Genomic DNA, 17,855 nt, shown 5'->3' with positions numbered 1-17,855 from the left:
CACACACACACACACACACACACACACACACACACGCTAACCATTCACACAGGCTCTATAAAAGGAAAGAAGCAAGGACACTGAATTATCGGAGGCTTTGTTGTTCTCGTGAGTCGAATCGTTGATCAGACGCACACATGATAGCAAGAACATAAACAAACATAAATGTGAACACACAGTCGCATCGAGTCCATTGTTTCTGCTGCAGTCAATCTAGCTGTGAAAATAATACTAAAACTAATGCAGCAGGAGAAGTCTGTATTACCCACAATGCATCTGTACTGCTGGCAGTTCGGTTGTTCAGTCGGATGCGTTCTGCTTCGGCTGGTTAGGGTCAGCTGATCTCACTTCTTTCTTGCTGTACAGCCGAAGTTTTCTTTTCACGCTGCCGACAAAGTTTCTCACATTTGTACTTTTATTCTCCAAAACCCGTAAACAGGCTCTGATGTGTAAAACTGCCGTTACTGTGCAAAGCCGTCCAGCAGCATGTTAGCAGGAGAGCGAAACTGATGTTTCTGCTGCTTTTGGAATTTGAATTTGAAGCCCAAAACCAAGAAAAATAAAAAAAAAGTCAGTTTAGTTTTCATTTCAGGCTGTATGAGGGCGGGTCGAACAGATCAGAGACTTCTGATGCTGCAAATGAATGAAGCGCAGCACTGTGAAGTACACAGGGGAAGCTGGAACCTTTTAAGTATTCAAAGTTACTTAGTTGTTTGATCGGCCGCAGCAGCTGCGTTGCACACGTTCACGTGACCACCGGTTCTTGGACGTTGAGCAGACGGCGGACGTCAAATGTTGTGTCGAACTTGAGAAATCAGCAACGGGAGATCCTTAAAATGCTTCAGAAAGCATCCAGCGACGAAGCAACGAGCTGAGCAAGGTCAAGAGGGGCAGAGCGTCACTGCTTCGAGGTCGGGAGCACCACCAGGCGGGTTTTCTTTAACGGGCGCAGGGTTGTGCACCCTGAATTCATCCCACAGCGTCAGACCGTCACCACCGAGGGCCGCTGGGATGTTCTGAGGCGTCTGAAGGGAAACATTCAGTAAAAACCACCCGAGCTGTGGTGCGACGGCCCTTTGATTCTCCAACATGGCAACCGGGGCCTGAAAACGCACAAGTTTCTCGCCGTCAACGACACGACCGGTCGCTCCACACCGTCGCTACAAATGGAGTTCAGCTCCCTGCGACGTCTTTCTGTTCCCCAAACGTTTCACTACCAATGGTAACAACAATGTGTGTGATTTAGGCGGTGCTTTTGATGAAGCGACATAACATGGAATACTTACTCATAAAGGTCGGCGCTTCTCCCTGCTGCGTGCGCTACTCTGCTGCACTTTGTTTGTGGGCAACACGAATGGTCTCAGAACTTCTCGATCCCGCCTCGTGTAAATCAGGTGTTTACAGGCGTGCAGTTGAAAACACTGCCTCCACACTAACAATACACAAATGAATAAGACTTCTGGAATCAATAAACCGTGGTCACGAATCCAATATAGTTACGTAGTAGGCTATAATGTCATATTTTCACACGTCTTTCTTGCTCCTCTCTCTCGTCTCTTCTCTCGTTCTGCTTCCAAATAGACACTCTTCAAATATAAGTTTGTTGACGGGACAAATATAAGCATCACACAAACTTTCAATTTTTCCAAGAGTTGCCACACACAGGCTCGTCGGAGGAACCTGGACTGAATAATTCATTGAAGAGTCTGCAGTGTGTCTGTAATTGGCAGAATAAAATATTCATGAGCAAAGGATGTCATGAAAAAAGCTCCTATGTTCGAAGACAGTATCCAGAAGAGACAAGTGGAAAACGGTTAAACCGGGAATGTTTTCCACATCCTCAAACCGAACCTCATTTCACCCGATTGAGATTTTATCTGAGACATTTTAAACGGAGAAAAGGCTAAAACTCCATTTTGAATAAAGACAGAACACATCGGACAAAGGAAATATTCTTTCATTAAATATCTCTCTCTCTCTCTCTCTCTCTCCAAGCAAAGGTGGAACATTCACAGCCTGGCATGCTGACACTAAATGCCCCCCCCCCAACCAACCCCTACCCACACACACACAAATACCCCAGTGGATTTCTCCATGTGTGGGGTCCACAGCAGCCTCCATATCCGGCCTCCCACCGCGAAAATCTCACAGAGGAGAGCGGCGTAGAGAAAGCCAAAATAGATCTGCGGATTACTGGACGCGACTAATGACTGTTTGGGGACGATGACGTAACCGACGTGTGGGAAACAATGTTTGTTTAAAGAGTGAGATTAAGACAATGAAAGATCATTTTCCCACCCAGTGGGATTTGAGCACACAGGTACGTGTGGACGGAGCGGATGCAGCAGATGTGTAAAAGCTGTGATGATTCTTGTGCGTGTTTACAGTGTGTGAATGTGCAGGAGGCGGCACAGACTGGCGGGTTGATGTGGGCGTGTGCATGTTTATGTTTGGGATCCGTGTATTCACAACTGGCTGACAACAGATAAGTATATGATGTAATGGGAATTAATTAGAGCAGAGGATGTCCTTTGGGACCAGAAACACACGCCTACTCCTCCAATAACTTACAATAACATGGCAACGTATCCCTGTTAGTTATCTTTATCTTTCCAGGAGTGCAACAACAACTCTTTGGCAACGTTTAATTTGAGAATTTGTAAAATTTTGGGTGGAAATGGCTTCAACCCAATTTACTGCTTCAATCTGGATCTTTCGGAGAAAAAAAGTAAAAATAGATTTTTCAGTAAGAACACGATGTTTTTTCCGTTCATGTCGGCAATGAGTCACGTTTTACATTGATTGCTCGAGCTAAAACAACTCGTCAGATAATTGATAAAAAAAAAAATGCTGAATCTTTTCGTGTTCCAGCTTTTCAACTGTGAAGATTATCCTTCTTTATGTGAAGGTGGACTGAAGATGTTATAATTTTGTAATGTTGGCGGGTCAAAATAAGCCATTTGAAAGCATAGAAAAAATTTGATTCATGACATTGTGTGGATGAATGGAGACACATGGAAAAAATAACTATCAGATCTATTAAAACAGAAAATTCTTGTAAGTTGCAGCTCCAGTCATAAGACATCACATTCAATTTGGCACCTGTAGATTGTTTCAGTACTGATGGTGACAAACAGCAACATGAAAAACACGCTTCTGTAATAACAAATAGACCAACTGCTTTTATGGCAAAAATGATATAAATAATGCCACAGATGCAGGTGTTGGTTTTACTATTTAAACCCCATTAAACTCCTAAAAAAACAGTCATTTCAGGTTTCGTGACATCAAGTAGAAATTCTAGAAACTGATTTGCGCTTATTTGTCACTTTACCTTGAGCTGCATCCAACAATTACATCCTTCACACTAAATAGTCTAAAACACTTTGTTTTAAAAGCGTTACATTAAAGTTAAGTGGTTTCAGGTAAGTAAAGTTAAAGGCATCAGATATTATGATATATAATCATAATAGTATTATAAAAATCTAGTGAGTTTCTGATTCATATACAGTGTGTGTGTGTAGAATTCACCCCCAATTTTAAATTGTGGTTGTTGTTTTTTTGTACCTACGAGTATCATTTTAGTAAAAGCTGCTGCCTGAAGGACAGAACTACACATGTTCAACCACCAGGTCTACAGGTGGTGCATGTTTGTAAAGACTGCGAGTAACTTTCACCTCATTCATTCTGTTACTCCATCAAATCAGCTGTCTTTAAACCTGCAAAGTAGCCATGCCAACCTCATTGTGGATTTGATGAACTTCCAAACTCTTGTAGATGTTGTTTGATTTGTTTACAATCTTTATGAACACTTGGAAAGACACACTGAGGAACATGAACCCCTTTTTTACAAGTGTGCCTACCATTGAATTAAATAATGTAAATATTGCAATAATAACAATACCTTCAAGCAGTGATCAAAAAGGGCTTAAAATGCAAAGTTCTACTAATAACTGGAGTAAAACGTAACTTGTAAATAACTATTTAAGTTTAAAGCTCCAGCATATGTAAATAATCCCATGAGGATGGAGAAGAGTATCTAAAAGCAGGCCGATCTCAATATTCACTTTTTGGAATCTGCAACTGAAGTTAAATCTGTGGAACATATTTGGTGAGGACCAGATCTCCAAGTGAGAAACGAGGATAAACAATCTGGTGATCTTTTTTAAAAAGACATTTATGGAAAAAACAAATCAGGTTTTTCTCTTTTCTTTCACGCTTGGTCTTAAATTCTGAAAACACATCTTTCTGGGTTTTAATCAAAGTTAATGATGTGATTTAGAAGCGTCAGCAAGTTTTACTCATAATTTAACTAGATTATAGTGTACGTACTACTCCATGTTATTTCAGAGTAACTGCTCTGACAGCTCACCAACACATCTGGTGGGAAAATAAAAAGGTCTATTGTTATCTGACATCTTGCACATAATTAATGCATAAAGACGCCCACAGGCACGACACAGAGATAAACACCACACACTCATCCAGACAATCAGATCATATGTATTACTACAATAGTCATCAGCTATGAGGATGGCACATAAAGCAACACAAAACATTATGACATTATTTCTCTGGTTTTTCCCAGAACCTCATTCTGTTTGCGTTTAGCAGAACTTGTTCAATGACTCAACTTTTGAATGCTGTAAACACACACACACACACACACACACACACACACACACACACACACACACACACACACACACACACACACACACACACAAACACAAACACAAACACACAAACTAAAACAAACACCGGTAATCTTTGTTTCATCAAGTGTTTCGGGACCCCTGTAAGGGCGAGCGCTGCGCCGGACGCCCACCACCATCTGTCACAAGCTGCAGCTTCGGCACGCATTTAAAAACAAAGCCAATAACTCGGTGCCGCGGAGCACCTGATGTATGGGCAGGGCGACACCGGACAGGTGGAGAGAAGAAGAGGAGGTGAAGATGAGGGTCAAAGAGAGAGCGGGAGAGCGGTGTCTGCTTAAGGTCAGTCTCATAATCCAAGGTGTCTGGCTTTTATCCACACTGAAGCGATCGAATATGACAATATGACATTTAGAGAGCAGACCGTGTTGATCACAGCAAATCAACAGGTTGTTACTGTACCTGGTCTGTCAGGCAATACATCATGATATGTGAACAATAGAGCCTGAAAAACTGCTCAAATTTGTCATGTTCAATCTATTTTTATTTGAAAAATATATATATATTTTTTTTAAAACACCACGGACGAGAAATCCTTAGTGTTGCCCTTGTTGGTCCAAAAACTGTTGCCGTCTACAACCCGATGCTTCTTTATGTTTTTTTTGTTTACCTCGTTTAAAATTTCTGAAAAACATCAGACCCACAGCGTCCATGCGCTGGCACAGTTCATTTATACACCGCAGCGCAGAGCCCAACTCTCTCATTTGTGTTTGAAATGACGTGATTGCGCCACACCTGTTCAGACTTTTTCAAATGTGAAATACAGAGAAATGTCTAATAAACGACGCTTAGCAGCGATGTCTCTTTTTGTTAACATCGGCGACGGTCCATCAGCCCAGCCCTAATTTGGATATCGACATCTCCGTGACAACTGAACGACCTCCATCTGCTGATGAAAGATCATGTGACGATCAAAAGCTCCACAACAGAGGAACTTTTTTTTTTTTGTCAGCAGCTATATCCAAAGTCAAGAATGGATTCATTACAGGAATATTCATACACTAACGACACAAACAACAAAACAAACCAACGTGCAATTTTTTCCTACTTAATAAGTCCGAGTGGACGTAAGATGACGAGACTCGATATCTGACAGAATATGACTCCATATTTTCAAGTTTAGTTTTACCTACAATGAAGCAACCAACATTTACAGGCCTGAATCCTGCAAATCCTCCCCTAATGGTGACGTACCTGCAGGATGAGAATGAAGTAGTCGACGGGCTTTCCCCGTTGGTAGACGTAGTGATGGAGCGAGCGCTTGTCGCTGTCGTTGAACTTGATCTCCTGGACCACATCGGGATGTCGCAGGATTCGCAGCAGCACCTTGTCGGAGATCTGAGACTGGCTGAACAAGCTCACCTCTGCAGGCGGAGAAAGGAGAGAAAACACATATTTCATATGTCAGAGAACAGAGCAAAAGCCACTCGAAGTACATTAACTGTCGTCCTACATTGATCAAGGCACTTATTAAATTCGTCTTTCTTAGCTGTCTTTGTACGCAGTGGAATTAAAGAGTTACATAAACATTAGGTATAAATTAAAATGTCCAAAATCATTCAAATAAAGATAAACCCTTTAACAGCCACAAAAAAAGACGATCTAAAAGCACATTGTGGTTAACTTTTACATTGGAAGAAAGATTTTTTTTTTTTTTTTTTTTTTTTTTTTAATTAACAGCAGCATTTAAGTATCTGTGTCAAGAAAGTGCAACCACGTGTCAACTAATAGAAATTTATAAGTGCTATTTCGATTGCGGGGAACACAGACATTGTGGCGTCTCTGAATTCCCTTTTGCCACCGAGATGAGCTTCTCATTTGCTACAGACAGTCGCAGCATTCACGTTTATAGAGCTGGACGTTCTGTTGTGGACCAGCCAAAGAAAAAAGCTCTTTTGTTTCTCATAGGGTTTTAAGTATATGATAGTTGAATCAATAAGTGTGAAAATATAGTCTATTAATCCGGTACTTAATTTACAGAAAAAAAGCTTTTTGATCAGGAAGTAAAGAAGTAAAGAAGTAGAAGTAAAGAAGTAAAGAAGTTTTCCAAAAAAAAATGAACAACCATTTTCAGGTTTCAGCTGATCTAATGGTAGGATTTGCTCTTTTCCTCTGATTCTGTGTAGCTCTGCTTTTCTTTGGATTTTGGACTATTTGCTGGAAAAACAAAACAAAAAACGGAATATACAGTAATAGAAATAGGTTTGTTTATAATTTATAAATGATCAGTTGCAACCCTAAAATGTTCAACTTTTTTTTTAAATTCAGTATCAATACCAAAGGTAACAGGTCAAAGAGCCTTTTCATGAACACTAGCAGATTTACAGAGATGTTAGTGAAAGTGAAAAAACAAAAAAACAAACACAACTTGTGAAATGTGTTTATTTCACACGGATTTCTCAACTGTGGTAAGTCACGCTGTTGCGATCACAGCTCAGCCATAAAGTGGCTGGGTACTCCACCCAAACCGAGAACAAAGAAACAGTGCACGCTGCAAACAAAGCCCGATGCAGTTCACAGTGGGAGGTGAGGCATATATGACCAGACCTGGAATTCATCATCTAAAAGGCAAAGAAACTCCTTTTCATAATGAGTGAGTCAACAGGTTCACCAACTTTACTGAAAAAAAAAAGAAAGAAAGAACTGCGTGTTGCTGTTGTTTCCAATCATTTCTTATAAAGAAGTTTTTTACAGCCTATACGTCACATCTCCCTCGTTTGTTGCTTCTTCACCTCAGAAAAAAACTCGACAGACTGGTGGAGCTCCTCAAACATATGAGCTGCAGAATAACAATATTGTGTAATACTGCACTAAAATGAATTGGCTTTCTCTGTCTCGAATACATGTTTGAAATATTAGTATGAAGAGAGATCAAACACATCCTTAAAAGAGCTGGAAAAAACCAGCCACACCTGAGAAATGAAAACAGAAACTGTGGAAAAATGAAAAATCCACTTCCTGTGTATTAAATCAAGACAGAAAAATTTAAACCAACATCCAGAGAAAGAAAACAGAAATCAAGTCAGCAGACGATGACATTATGCCTGCAGAGGCAGACTCATACCACAGCGGCTGTGAGGAGAGGAAGTGCTACGTCATGCTAGCCGCAGCTAACGGCTTGCTGGCAGACAGATTGCGACACGTTCTCAAGTGATTTGTAGCAGCGGCGTCCAGTTGCCTGTGCTGCTATAGGACACACTGCTCGGGTCCTGAACACATCTAAATAAATAGATTCAAACCTCCTGTCTGCATGTGTGGACACGTCTTGCCTGTCAGAAGGCAGATTCAGACAGAATCTTTGACTTCCTGACATCCTGCGGGTTATGTCAGTGATGTCGTGGCTGCAAAGCGAAGCGTTCACATGTACACTTGGCTTACTGTTAAGAAATGAGCTCCTGGTTATGTGCAAGTCATTTAGCGCCGAGTGACTGTGTGCGTGCTCTCATCAGTCCGTCACCCACCTGTTGCCAGGAAGCGATGGGCGGCCAGCAGCAGCTGAGGAGAGATCTTCACTTTTGATTCACTCTCGTGTTTGAAGGCGGAGAAGTCCCTCTTATTTTTGTTGGGCGCCACCTTCTTCCTGGTGCGGTTATCAGCTGGAAAAGGGGAACACGGCAAATTCACACTCAAGAATCTAAAGGTTAATAATGGCACGAGGCCCGCTGCACAGTCATTTCACACCAACAGACATGTAAAACTCATCTCAGCCCTTCTGCAAAGTAACAAGATCATTGCTTCATCTCATAAACAGACACAAACGTCTGAAATAATCTGTTTATACATATGTAAACAATACAACAATAATACTGAAGATATGAGTGATGGATTGGATTACGGAGAAGAAAATAGGCTTATCTGCTGTGACGGTGAAGAATCAACTAAGAGATAAGACATGTGACAAACAAGAGCAAAGCCAAAAAAACACTCACTGTAAAGATCCGATTCATCCAGGATCTCTGATTTAATGATCTCCTCGATCACGTCTTCGAGGGTGACCAACCCCAGCACTTCGTAGAAAGGATCTCCCTCCCCCTCGTTGTTCACCTTCTGGACAATGGCCAGGTGAGACTTTCCTGAATGGGACAGAGAACGTGGATGATCAGTCCATCCGTTGCACAAAGAGCTCTGATCAGAGACACAAGACGAGAGGCGTTTCTTCTTCTTCTTGCTCCGTCGGGTCATTTTGTTCAACGCTGCAAATCAGCGAGCAGAAGTGTCATAATCTCCATCGGTGTGAGATACCGCAAAGTCAAAGTATGTAATTTAATAGAATAACCGAGTAGAGGCCTTCCTCTCTGGTTGTTTACTCCAAAAACAGTTTCTCAAATGATTTGCCAAATGAAAGGTAATATGACACAATATCTATCTATCTATCTATCTATCTATCTATCTATCTATCTATCTATCTATCTATCTATCTATCTATCTATCTATCTATCTATCTATCTATCTATCTATCTATCTATCTATCTATCTATCTATATATATATATATATATATCTCCAGATAGATATCTATCTATCTATCTATATCTATATATAAAGCATATAAATATATATATTAATATCACCATATAAGTAATATATGCTGCGTCCAAAAGTGTTGCAAGTATTGAGCTGCATTTGTTAGATCTTAGTGACACATACAACACTTCTTGGTGGAAATCATTCTTTAGTTTTAACTATGACATCATCGTCGATACTTCATAATGTGTCTTTTCTACAACCAGTACTGTAAACTAAAACTCTTCTAAACTGATATAATGCTGCCAAAGAGTCCTGGAACAACGCTCGGACACTTTTTGTTTTCTCAAAGTGAAGAAATCAGACATTACTTTCTATTTTTTGAAGTGTTTAAAGACCCGATCATCTCAAGCGCAAGCTATGCGAGAGAGCCGCAAAGAAAACAAAGTTGTCATGTTGACATTTAAGGTGTTGTGATTACTTCAACAAGAAGCCTCGTTTGGTTCTGCCACCGTTCAACCCGTTTAAATTACGGCCATCACGCCTTAAAAAAATAAACCTCAACACTTCCTGCATCAGTTTCAAGAGCGCTTCTACGTTTCAGTGAGCAGAAACCCTTCAGCAAAGCTTTTATCATGAAACGTGCAGGAACACGTTACGACTAAAGTCAGACAATCACACTTGAGATGAGCGTGATTACATTAAAGACTTCATTTAACTGATTAAATTAAATCAACTGATTAAATGTACCACAGAGATTACACAACTTCAGAAAAAGCGACAATGTAACTGTGCGTGTGCTAATAATTCAAAAACTATTATCCACCCCTGACTGTGAAATATAATACCGATAACGTTACAACAGCAGAAAGCGCATTGATCAACTGCGGCACGGATTCGATATGTTCAGTATGCTCCAGCCACATTCCTGTCTGACTTCACGTGATCCTCGGAGGTTTCCAGTCGAAGCAGGATGCTTTGACTTGGATCCTCGTGAATCGGAGCACAAATGGCAACAACACCGAGTCCCACGGCAGCCGAAGACACCGAAGCAAAGAGTTCAAATCCACTGACGAGATCAACACTGCAGTTCTGTCTCGTTCAGTTCGTATGCAAACCGCTTCGACACTTTGATCTGACGCTTCGACATTATCTCAGCTTTATTCTGCAAATAAAATGAATTCTCTCGTCCTTCGGAAATAAAACGGCACTCGAAGTGTAAAACACCTTCAGGTGATCACGTCATGCAAAATACTTCTGTTTACCTTCTCTTTTGTTTGCTCATTACGGTGTGATATATTTGTACAATTACTGTTGGATTTCCATCATGTTACAGCTGCAGGTCTGATCATCTGAACATCATCTGATACACCTGAACATAAACACCTGTCCAAGTCCAACTCCATCGTGACACACACTCGTATCCTGACGTATCTGTTCTAACGTTAACCTTTATGTCGACACCTCCTGCCTGCACCGTGAAGAAGCCTGTTAATGTGTACAGGTCGTTACAGCTGGGTTTGGGTCTGGACTTTGGACACCCACGGAGACAAAGATATACGCACGCCTTGCTGAACTCTACAAATGACCAACTCTTCAAAGAGCAGATGGGACGTCTGCAGCACCGCGTCCCCCCAAAAAAAGCGGCGAGGCGACTCCGGCAAAGCTCTGAATTATTAACAACACAGACGGAGTGAAGCATCAGAGGACATCAAGGGGACGTCGGTCCAACTCCCCCCAGACAGACAAACACATTTTGGGATGCACATGGATTGAAGTACTCCTCTGTCTTGTCTCTCTCACACACACACACACACACACACACACACACACACACACACACACACACACACACACACACACACACACACACACACACACACACACACACACACACACACACACACACACACACACACCGTACGGCTCGGATGAATTGATTTTTAAATATAGCAAGAGTTGCGTTCACTCAGTTGAACAACATCTGATTAATCCTCTCTGACACTACAAAGACATTTTGTTATTTATAATTTCTCTCCCCGAACACGAGCTATCAAGTCTCCATGAAGAACAGAACACAAGAGAAGACAACAACAAAAGGTCCATCAATCTTTGTGTCCAAAATGAAAGCAGCAGATCACTGGGATTTACAAAGAGCTCACATGGCCGGCAATTAAACCGAGACCAAAGACGGGAAGTGTTTTTCTTTGCATGTGTGTGTCCTTGATGTCTGCCTGCATGTCCTGGCAAAGTGGGCGCTGCTGGCACGATGACACAAACACACTCCACACATTCTGGGCTTCAACCTCGCTCAGCTTCACTACACGAATAGACCAGAAGGACTTTGAGGAATCCATTTCCCACCGGGCCGACTTTACAGAGGGAGTCTGTGATGTGACGACATGAGATGACGGGGCGGGTGGACGACGAACTGTTTGTTTGGTTTGGACGCTCAAGTCTGGAGAGGAAGCAGCGAGGCGGGACGTTCATTACCGAACGCAAACAGTTCTTATCGAGGCACGACGGATTATCTTCAATGCGAGTTTATCCATCTTGACAGAGTGACGCGTTTCACAAGCTCATCATACAAATTGTTCTCAAATAGCTCCTTTTCTTTGACGAATCAAAATCCCCAAAAGGTGTCGTACTCAACAAGAAGACGTGAAGCAAACCAAACTATGAATAGCAGCGTAGGTATTCAAACTAAATCAGGGAATGACACAATTCAATCGACTGCAGCTGATTAGCTGATTGTTTCGGCCTCACAGGGTACATTTATGTTTAACTTCTGCCTGAGTGAGACAAAGTGCTTTGTGATGCCATCGTAGCCGGGCAGCAGCTTGGACCAACGAAAGGATGTCGGAGCGCAGAGTTCTTCCCTGAGAACGATTCAACATGCGGACAGAAGTAGTCAAACCTTCCCCACAGTGACCGAGCGGCTCTGAGCTCCGCACGGTACCAGAATCACCAACCCTGAGAGAGTTTTTACACGTACTTCATATTCAGTGACCGCATGCCACAGATGTTACGGATGTGAACTTAGTTATAAACTTCAGAAAATGCGTTTTCAAAACCCCCATTCAAACAAGAACCAAGTGTCTGGCGGACACTTTGAATCACTTACTGACACCACGTCATGAAAGAAATTGGTGATGGGATACAGCACAATGTTACGTATGGGGAGAGATGGCCCACATGGCCCACATGGCCAACCCAGGCAGATTGTGAAGCATGTGTTTTTGGTTACAACTAACCAGAACAAACCCAGATGCTTTCTTTACTGTAGTTTATTGTGTTTTGTCCACCTCAGCATGCTAGTGTCACGAAGCTCTCTCTTTGACAACAACTGGACAACTTTAAAAAACGTGGAGCTTCACTAAACTCCAACACCAACTAATCTGTATTCTCTGCGGTGTACCGAAAATTCAGACGGCAGCTTCTACCAGGTTCTGATGCTGAACATCACTTTGACCGGTTACAATGACCAACAGCGGTTACAGCACGTCCTCCCAGCTGCCGTAAACTAATGTTAACTCCATAGTGTTAACGACCCCTTTAAAGTGATCCGTCTAATGATCGGCCGACGACTTCAGGAGTCACATTCTCCCGCTTGAACTGAACATCATCACCAATAACACGCTGATCAACTTCCCAGGTTTGGACCTGGACTTTAGGTGGTCGCAGTAGATGTTTGTGAATAATGAGCGGCCAGATGAGTCACGACAGCTGTTATGTACAGCGTTTCATACCTAGTGCTGCTATGGATCAAATCATTTTGACCAAGTAGTCTCTACTGAGCATCTCTATGAAAACAATTGGCGTAATGTTTGGACATGCATTATAAGCATAGACTGTATATAAAAGTGGATGTAGCTTCTGGGTCTGGCACCAGAGGTCGGCTCCAAAAAGCCTCCGGCTCCAAAGACTCCCATTTAACTTCTCATGAAAAAGTTATTTCAGTTTTGTCAGCTAAAGTGACTTCTTCTTATTAGTTTTCTGGTGGTGCATGTGAAAATAATCCCATCATTAATTGGAAAATAAGCCTAAAAAAGCCGTGTTTTTGGGGGCGTGTCTGTCTGATTGACAGGCCTGTTGTGCAGTCAAGTCGCTTCTGGCTCCAAACTGGAGGCTTCATGACGGCAGCTCACAAACCAATGGATGACATCACTGTTGAGTTCTGCTTGATTGTAAGCCACCAGTGTGTTTTGCTCCGTATGTTGAGGAGCCAACTGTAACTGGAAAGATCTCATAAAGTCATCATAAATTTATGGTCCAGTCGTGATCACTGATTTACAATATTTCTTAGAAGGCTATGTAGTGCACCAAATCCCTGCTTCATCAGGAATTACATCACGAGGAAGGATTGATATGTTGTCATGGGACGTTCAAGGCGTGATTTTGACAGGATGGAGAACATTCGTCAACAGTGTCCCACGGTAAGAGAGTCCCTGAATACACGATCACTGTAGCAACAAAAACAGAGACATCATGTAATGGAAAAGACACTCTGTGTGTGTGTGTGTGTGTGTGTGTGTGTGTGTGTGTGTGTGTGTGTGTGTGTGTGTGTGTGTGTGTGTGTGTGTGTGTGTGTGTGTGTGTGTGTGTGTGTGTGTGTGTGTGTGTGTGTGTGTGTGTGTGTGTGTGTGTGTGTGTGTGACCTCTCCCTGCAGTGCTGAGTCAATATTTCAGAGGAAGTAGGACCCCAGGGGACATACTTACCCTCAGTTACTGGAGAGTCACTTAAGAGTCTATTGCATCCTTCAGAGCGTGTGCGTGTGCACACACACACACACACACACACACACACACGCACACGCACACGCGCACGCACGCACGCACACACACACACACACACACACACACACACTACAATGAAGTTCATCCAAATACAAGCTGCTTCAAGCATTAAGTGTCTGACTTGTGTCTGCAGAGTCTGCTATAAAAAACTAAAAATAAACACACACACAAAGTAGCCGTGTGTGTGTGTGCGTGTGTGCATGCGCAGCACATTCACCTCAGGGTCTCTTTTAGAAATACAGAGCAGTAACTTATCAAACTGTGAATCTGACATGACAGCAGAGGGTTTTTGGGTCGAGTCCATCTCTCCATCACTCGTGGTTTTATGGACGAGCTCTGAGCTGAAGTGACAGCGAACGCCTTCGGCACTCCTTGACTTTGGAAAATGTTCCGACTGGTCACCACTGAAGTCACTCATGAGGATTTTATTTTATATAAACTGGTTTCAGTGTCACAATACTTCATTAAATGCTCTCCATCTGGCTGTTTTTGTACATTATATACTTCTGGAAATATTAGTTTCAATTTCAGTGTGTATGCCGAGACTCACGCAGCTCATAGGGGGAGAGTGTAACCCAGGTTATTTTCAGTAGCTGAAATTTACAGACGCCCCTTAAACGCCTCAAACGCTGTTCATCAGTAGACTCTACGGTGTACTATGTTCCCTAAACGCCTCACATACAGAGTATCGGTGAGAGGTGTCCAGAGGTAAGAGTTCCCTAAGTTGAAACGCAGTGTTTCCTCTAACATCGGGACCTCGATGGAAAGACAAGACGAGGTCCAAACTTAAACACAGCTGGAGCACGTATGAAACCGTACACGGCTTTTAATATGGAAAAGGGGCTTTTAAATGTAAATGAATACAGGAAGTTGCAGTATTTGGCCGACCAATGGTGTAACCACGATCCCTCACTCACTCACTCATCGACAGACATTTGTGTTTATAGGGCTGGTCCCACTGCTGCCGTCCCAATGTCTTATTAAAGCTATTCATCTCAATGATGTGCTTCCATGTCTTTTCAGCTCAGAGCAGAGTCTCGCTCGCATTTGCTGCTGTCGAGGACAATCGCACACGTTTCTCTCCTCTGCTTCGCTTCCTGTGTGTCACGAAGGGCGCGGCTCCTCCCCCGATAAGTACGTGCTGACGAGGACAATTTATTAATGGACGGACGTCGACCCCGAAGGGGAACGAGCAGATATGGGAGGAGAGGAGCGAGGGGAGATCGTCCATGAGCGATTGTGAATACCAGCGTTCTCTCAGTTGGATCATATTTCCGGCCTCCTTTCAGTCTGTGTTTTCCAAACACCGAATACAAACAGTTATTAGGATTTGTTTTTTAGCTTAAAAAAAAAAAAAAAGAATCCTCGATTTTTTTCCAAAACGAGACCTACAGCTGTGAGAGCCGAGAGCAGTTTACTAAAACAGGAACCGAGAAACACATTGACCTTTGTCACAACACAAAACTGCTGAGTTACAGAATGCAGCTTCTCTTTTTTGCTTTCAGCACTTCCACAACATTTACTACCAAACAAACAATAAAACCTCCCGCACACCAAACATTTCAAGATTCTGTTCTCGTGGTTTTATGTTCACATGTTCGAGTCCGCTCCGCTGCTGGATCACCTGCTCAAGTTTTAGATATGTTGTTATTGGTCTGCCTGTCATAATTGATTGAACTGACTCTGTCACCGGTCACAGATATTTCCCAGCAGGTCGGGTGACCTTCCAGTCTGTCTCTCTACCCTCCGGCTCTTCACTCACCAGCCCGCCAGCCGGCCTGTTTGTTGACATGAAACATCGGCGACAAAAGGATGAGGGGGAGAGCGATGAGTCTGTATGGGAAAGGAATGCCACACGAATACTGCCCACGCACAAAACACACCCGGCCGGCCGGCCGGCCACATATCAGCGGCACTGACCACAGCCACCAACTTCAAAACATGCACGCTGGGAGGAGATGAAACAAAAGCACACGGCTGCAAATATGTACACACACGCACGCACGCACGCACACACACACGCACACACGCACACACGCACACACACACACACACTGAAAGGCTTGTTGTGTGGGAGTGGTCAAACTCTTCTAACCCGTTTTTCCAGTCAAAACTGGAGCCCCGTGCACACAGATCTGATCTGGAGGGCCGTCAATCAGTGACTGAAAACGTTATGAACAAAAAGGGCTTCACGTCGGAGTGCTCGCCACGTTTGGCTGCAGCCGAGGTGGTGAAATGTTGCGGTTTAGGCTGTGTTCAGACTTTCAAAACAAGTGCATAAAAATAACAAGCTCCGAACGGGTACGTTGGTGTGGACCTGCTGCCAAAGACTATGAGTAAGAAAACATGAAATATGATTCACCACAAAGTCCAAGTCAGAAAGCTTATCAGGCACCAAGTCAGTGCACCGCGGTTTGTTTACCTTTGAGGAAGGATTTTACAACTCTGCTCAGTTATTGCAGCAGCAATCATTTGCTACACTTACAAGGTACAAAACAGAATCAGCACAATGCTAACGTGAGAGTTAGCATGTGTTTAATTGTCCAATGCAGTGGACGACCAGAGGACACTGGACTGGGCTGTGTCGAGATAAAAACGTGGTTCTGCAAATGGCCGTAGTCTCCACGAGGACCATGTGGTACCAATAGAGTAATGTTAGCAAAAATAAGGAGCCCACTGGAGCTGGAACTATTAGTGGATTAAATATGTAAGATATTTAGTTTAAATCATTTAAAATGCACTAAAATTAAGCACAGAATGTGCTGCAGAAACATCTACGGAAGTTAGCATGCTAACGGGCTAGCCCGGCCGATCCTTTAATATAATACCACTTTTACCAAAAGATCAGCTAGCGAGTCACTTTAGCGTCCAGTCTGCATCTTTAAGATTCCTCCAGCTCCGCTGTCACAAGGACAGATACAGGAGATCATTCCTGCCCACTGCCATAAGACTTTACAATAACTCACCTCTGGCAAAATCCATCACAGTACAATAACACTGTTGACTGTGTTTCTTGGTTGCTTGTATATTATATGTATATTATATATATAGATATATACTGTACTGTATGTATATATATATATATATATGTTGACTGTATTTATTGGTTTGTTGTATATAATATATATAGATATTTAATGTACTGTATATATACTGTATGTACTGTGCATTTTATATTTTATATTTATATTTTTTATTTTATTGCTTTTCTATTATATTATTCTATTCTATTATTATTTTATTCTATTGTTTCTATTATTGCTCCTGTATGTATGCTGCTGTGGCGAAAAAATTTCCCCTCTGGGATTAATAAAGTATATACCTACCTATACCTACCTACCTACCTTAACACAAGAATTGGTCAACCATTGATAAATAAGTTAAGTTCTTTTATTCAGAAAAAAATGACAAAACTATTAGTTTCAGCTTTTACTTTTGACTTTTTGGGAGTTTTCTCAGGTGTTTTTGTCGGTGAATCTTTGGTTTGGGATTCTGGTTCAAATAATAACAAGCTGTACTTTTCTTTCGTTTCTTTTCTTTGTTTTTTAAAGAACAAACGAGTATTCGATCGATAACCAACAAACTAGGGGCAACGTGACTGCTGCCCAGTGATTAGGGCACGACACGCTCTGAGCAGCGAGTCCCCGGTTCGATTCCCGACTGGCCAGACTTTTACTGCTCGTCATTTCCCTGCTCTCTTCATCCACATTTCCTGTCTGCCTCCACTGTCACTTTCAAACAAAGGCACATTTCTGGAGCCGTTGTCGAACTGAAAGCAGTCTTAGTACTGACAGTCATGGGTGGGAAATAAACCATGACACTAATCTGTTCATAACATCTGCATCAAAAACTGCTGAACGCTCAAACTGGGGACAGATAA

At 42.4% G+C, this 17,855-nt stretch overlaps 1 protein-coding gene across 2 annotated transcripts in view; it reads right to left on the bottom strand.

Moving 5' to 3' along the window:
* Positions 1–17,855, bottom strand: part of LOC138625220 (metal transporter CNNM4) — a 48,323-nt gene that overhangs the window by 20,896 nt on the left and 9,572 nt on the right. For both annotated transcript variants that reach the window (XM_069705995.1, XM_069705994.1), the window contains exons 2-4: positions 8,645–8,788; positions 8,177–8,311; positions 5,910–6,079 (exon numbers count right to left, since the gene is read on the bottom strand). In XM_069705995.1, coding sequence (XP_069562096.1) covers positions 5,910–6,079; positions 8,177–8,311; positions 8,645–8,788 — 449 coding nt within the window. The remainder of the gene's footprint in view (positions 1–5,909; positions 6,080–8,176; positions 8,312–8,644; positions 8,789–17,855) is intronic.

This window comes from Brachyistius frenatus, unplaced genomic scaffold, assembly GCF_029030835.1.
Source record: "Brachyistius frenatus isolate BFR_SWC_R1_liver_20210118 unplaced genomic scaffold, ASM2903083v1 Contig_60, whole genome shotgun sequence".
NCBI classification, from domain to species: domain Eukaryota; kingdom Metazoa; phylum Chordata; class Actinopteri; family Embiotocidae; genus Brachyistius; species Brachyistius frenatus.
Note: the sequence above shows the minus strand (reverse complement) of the source record. Positions and strands in the feature narration are given on the sequence as shown.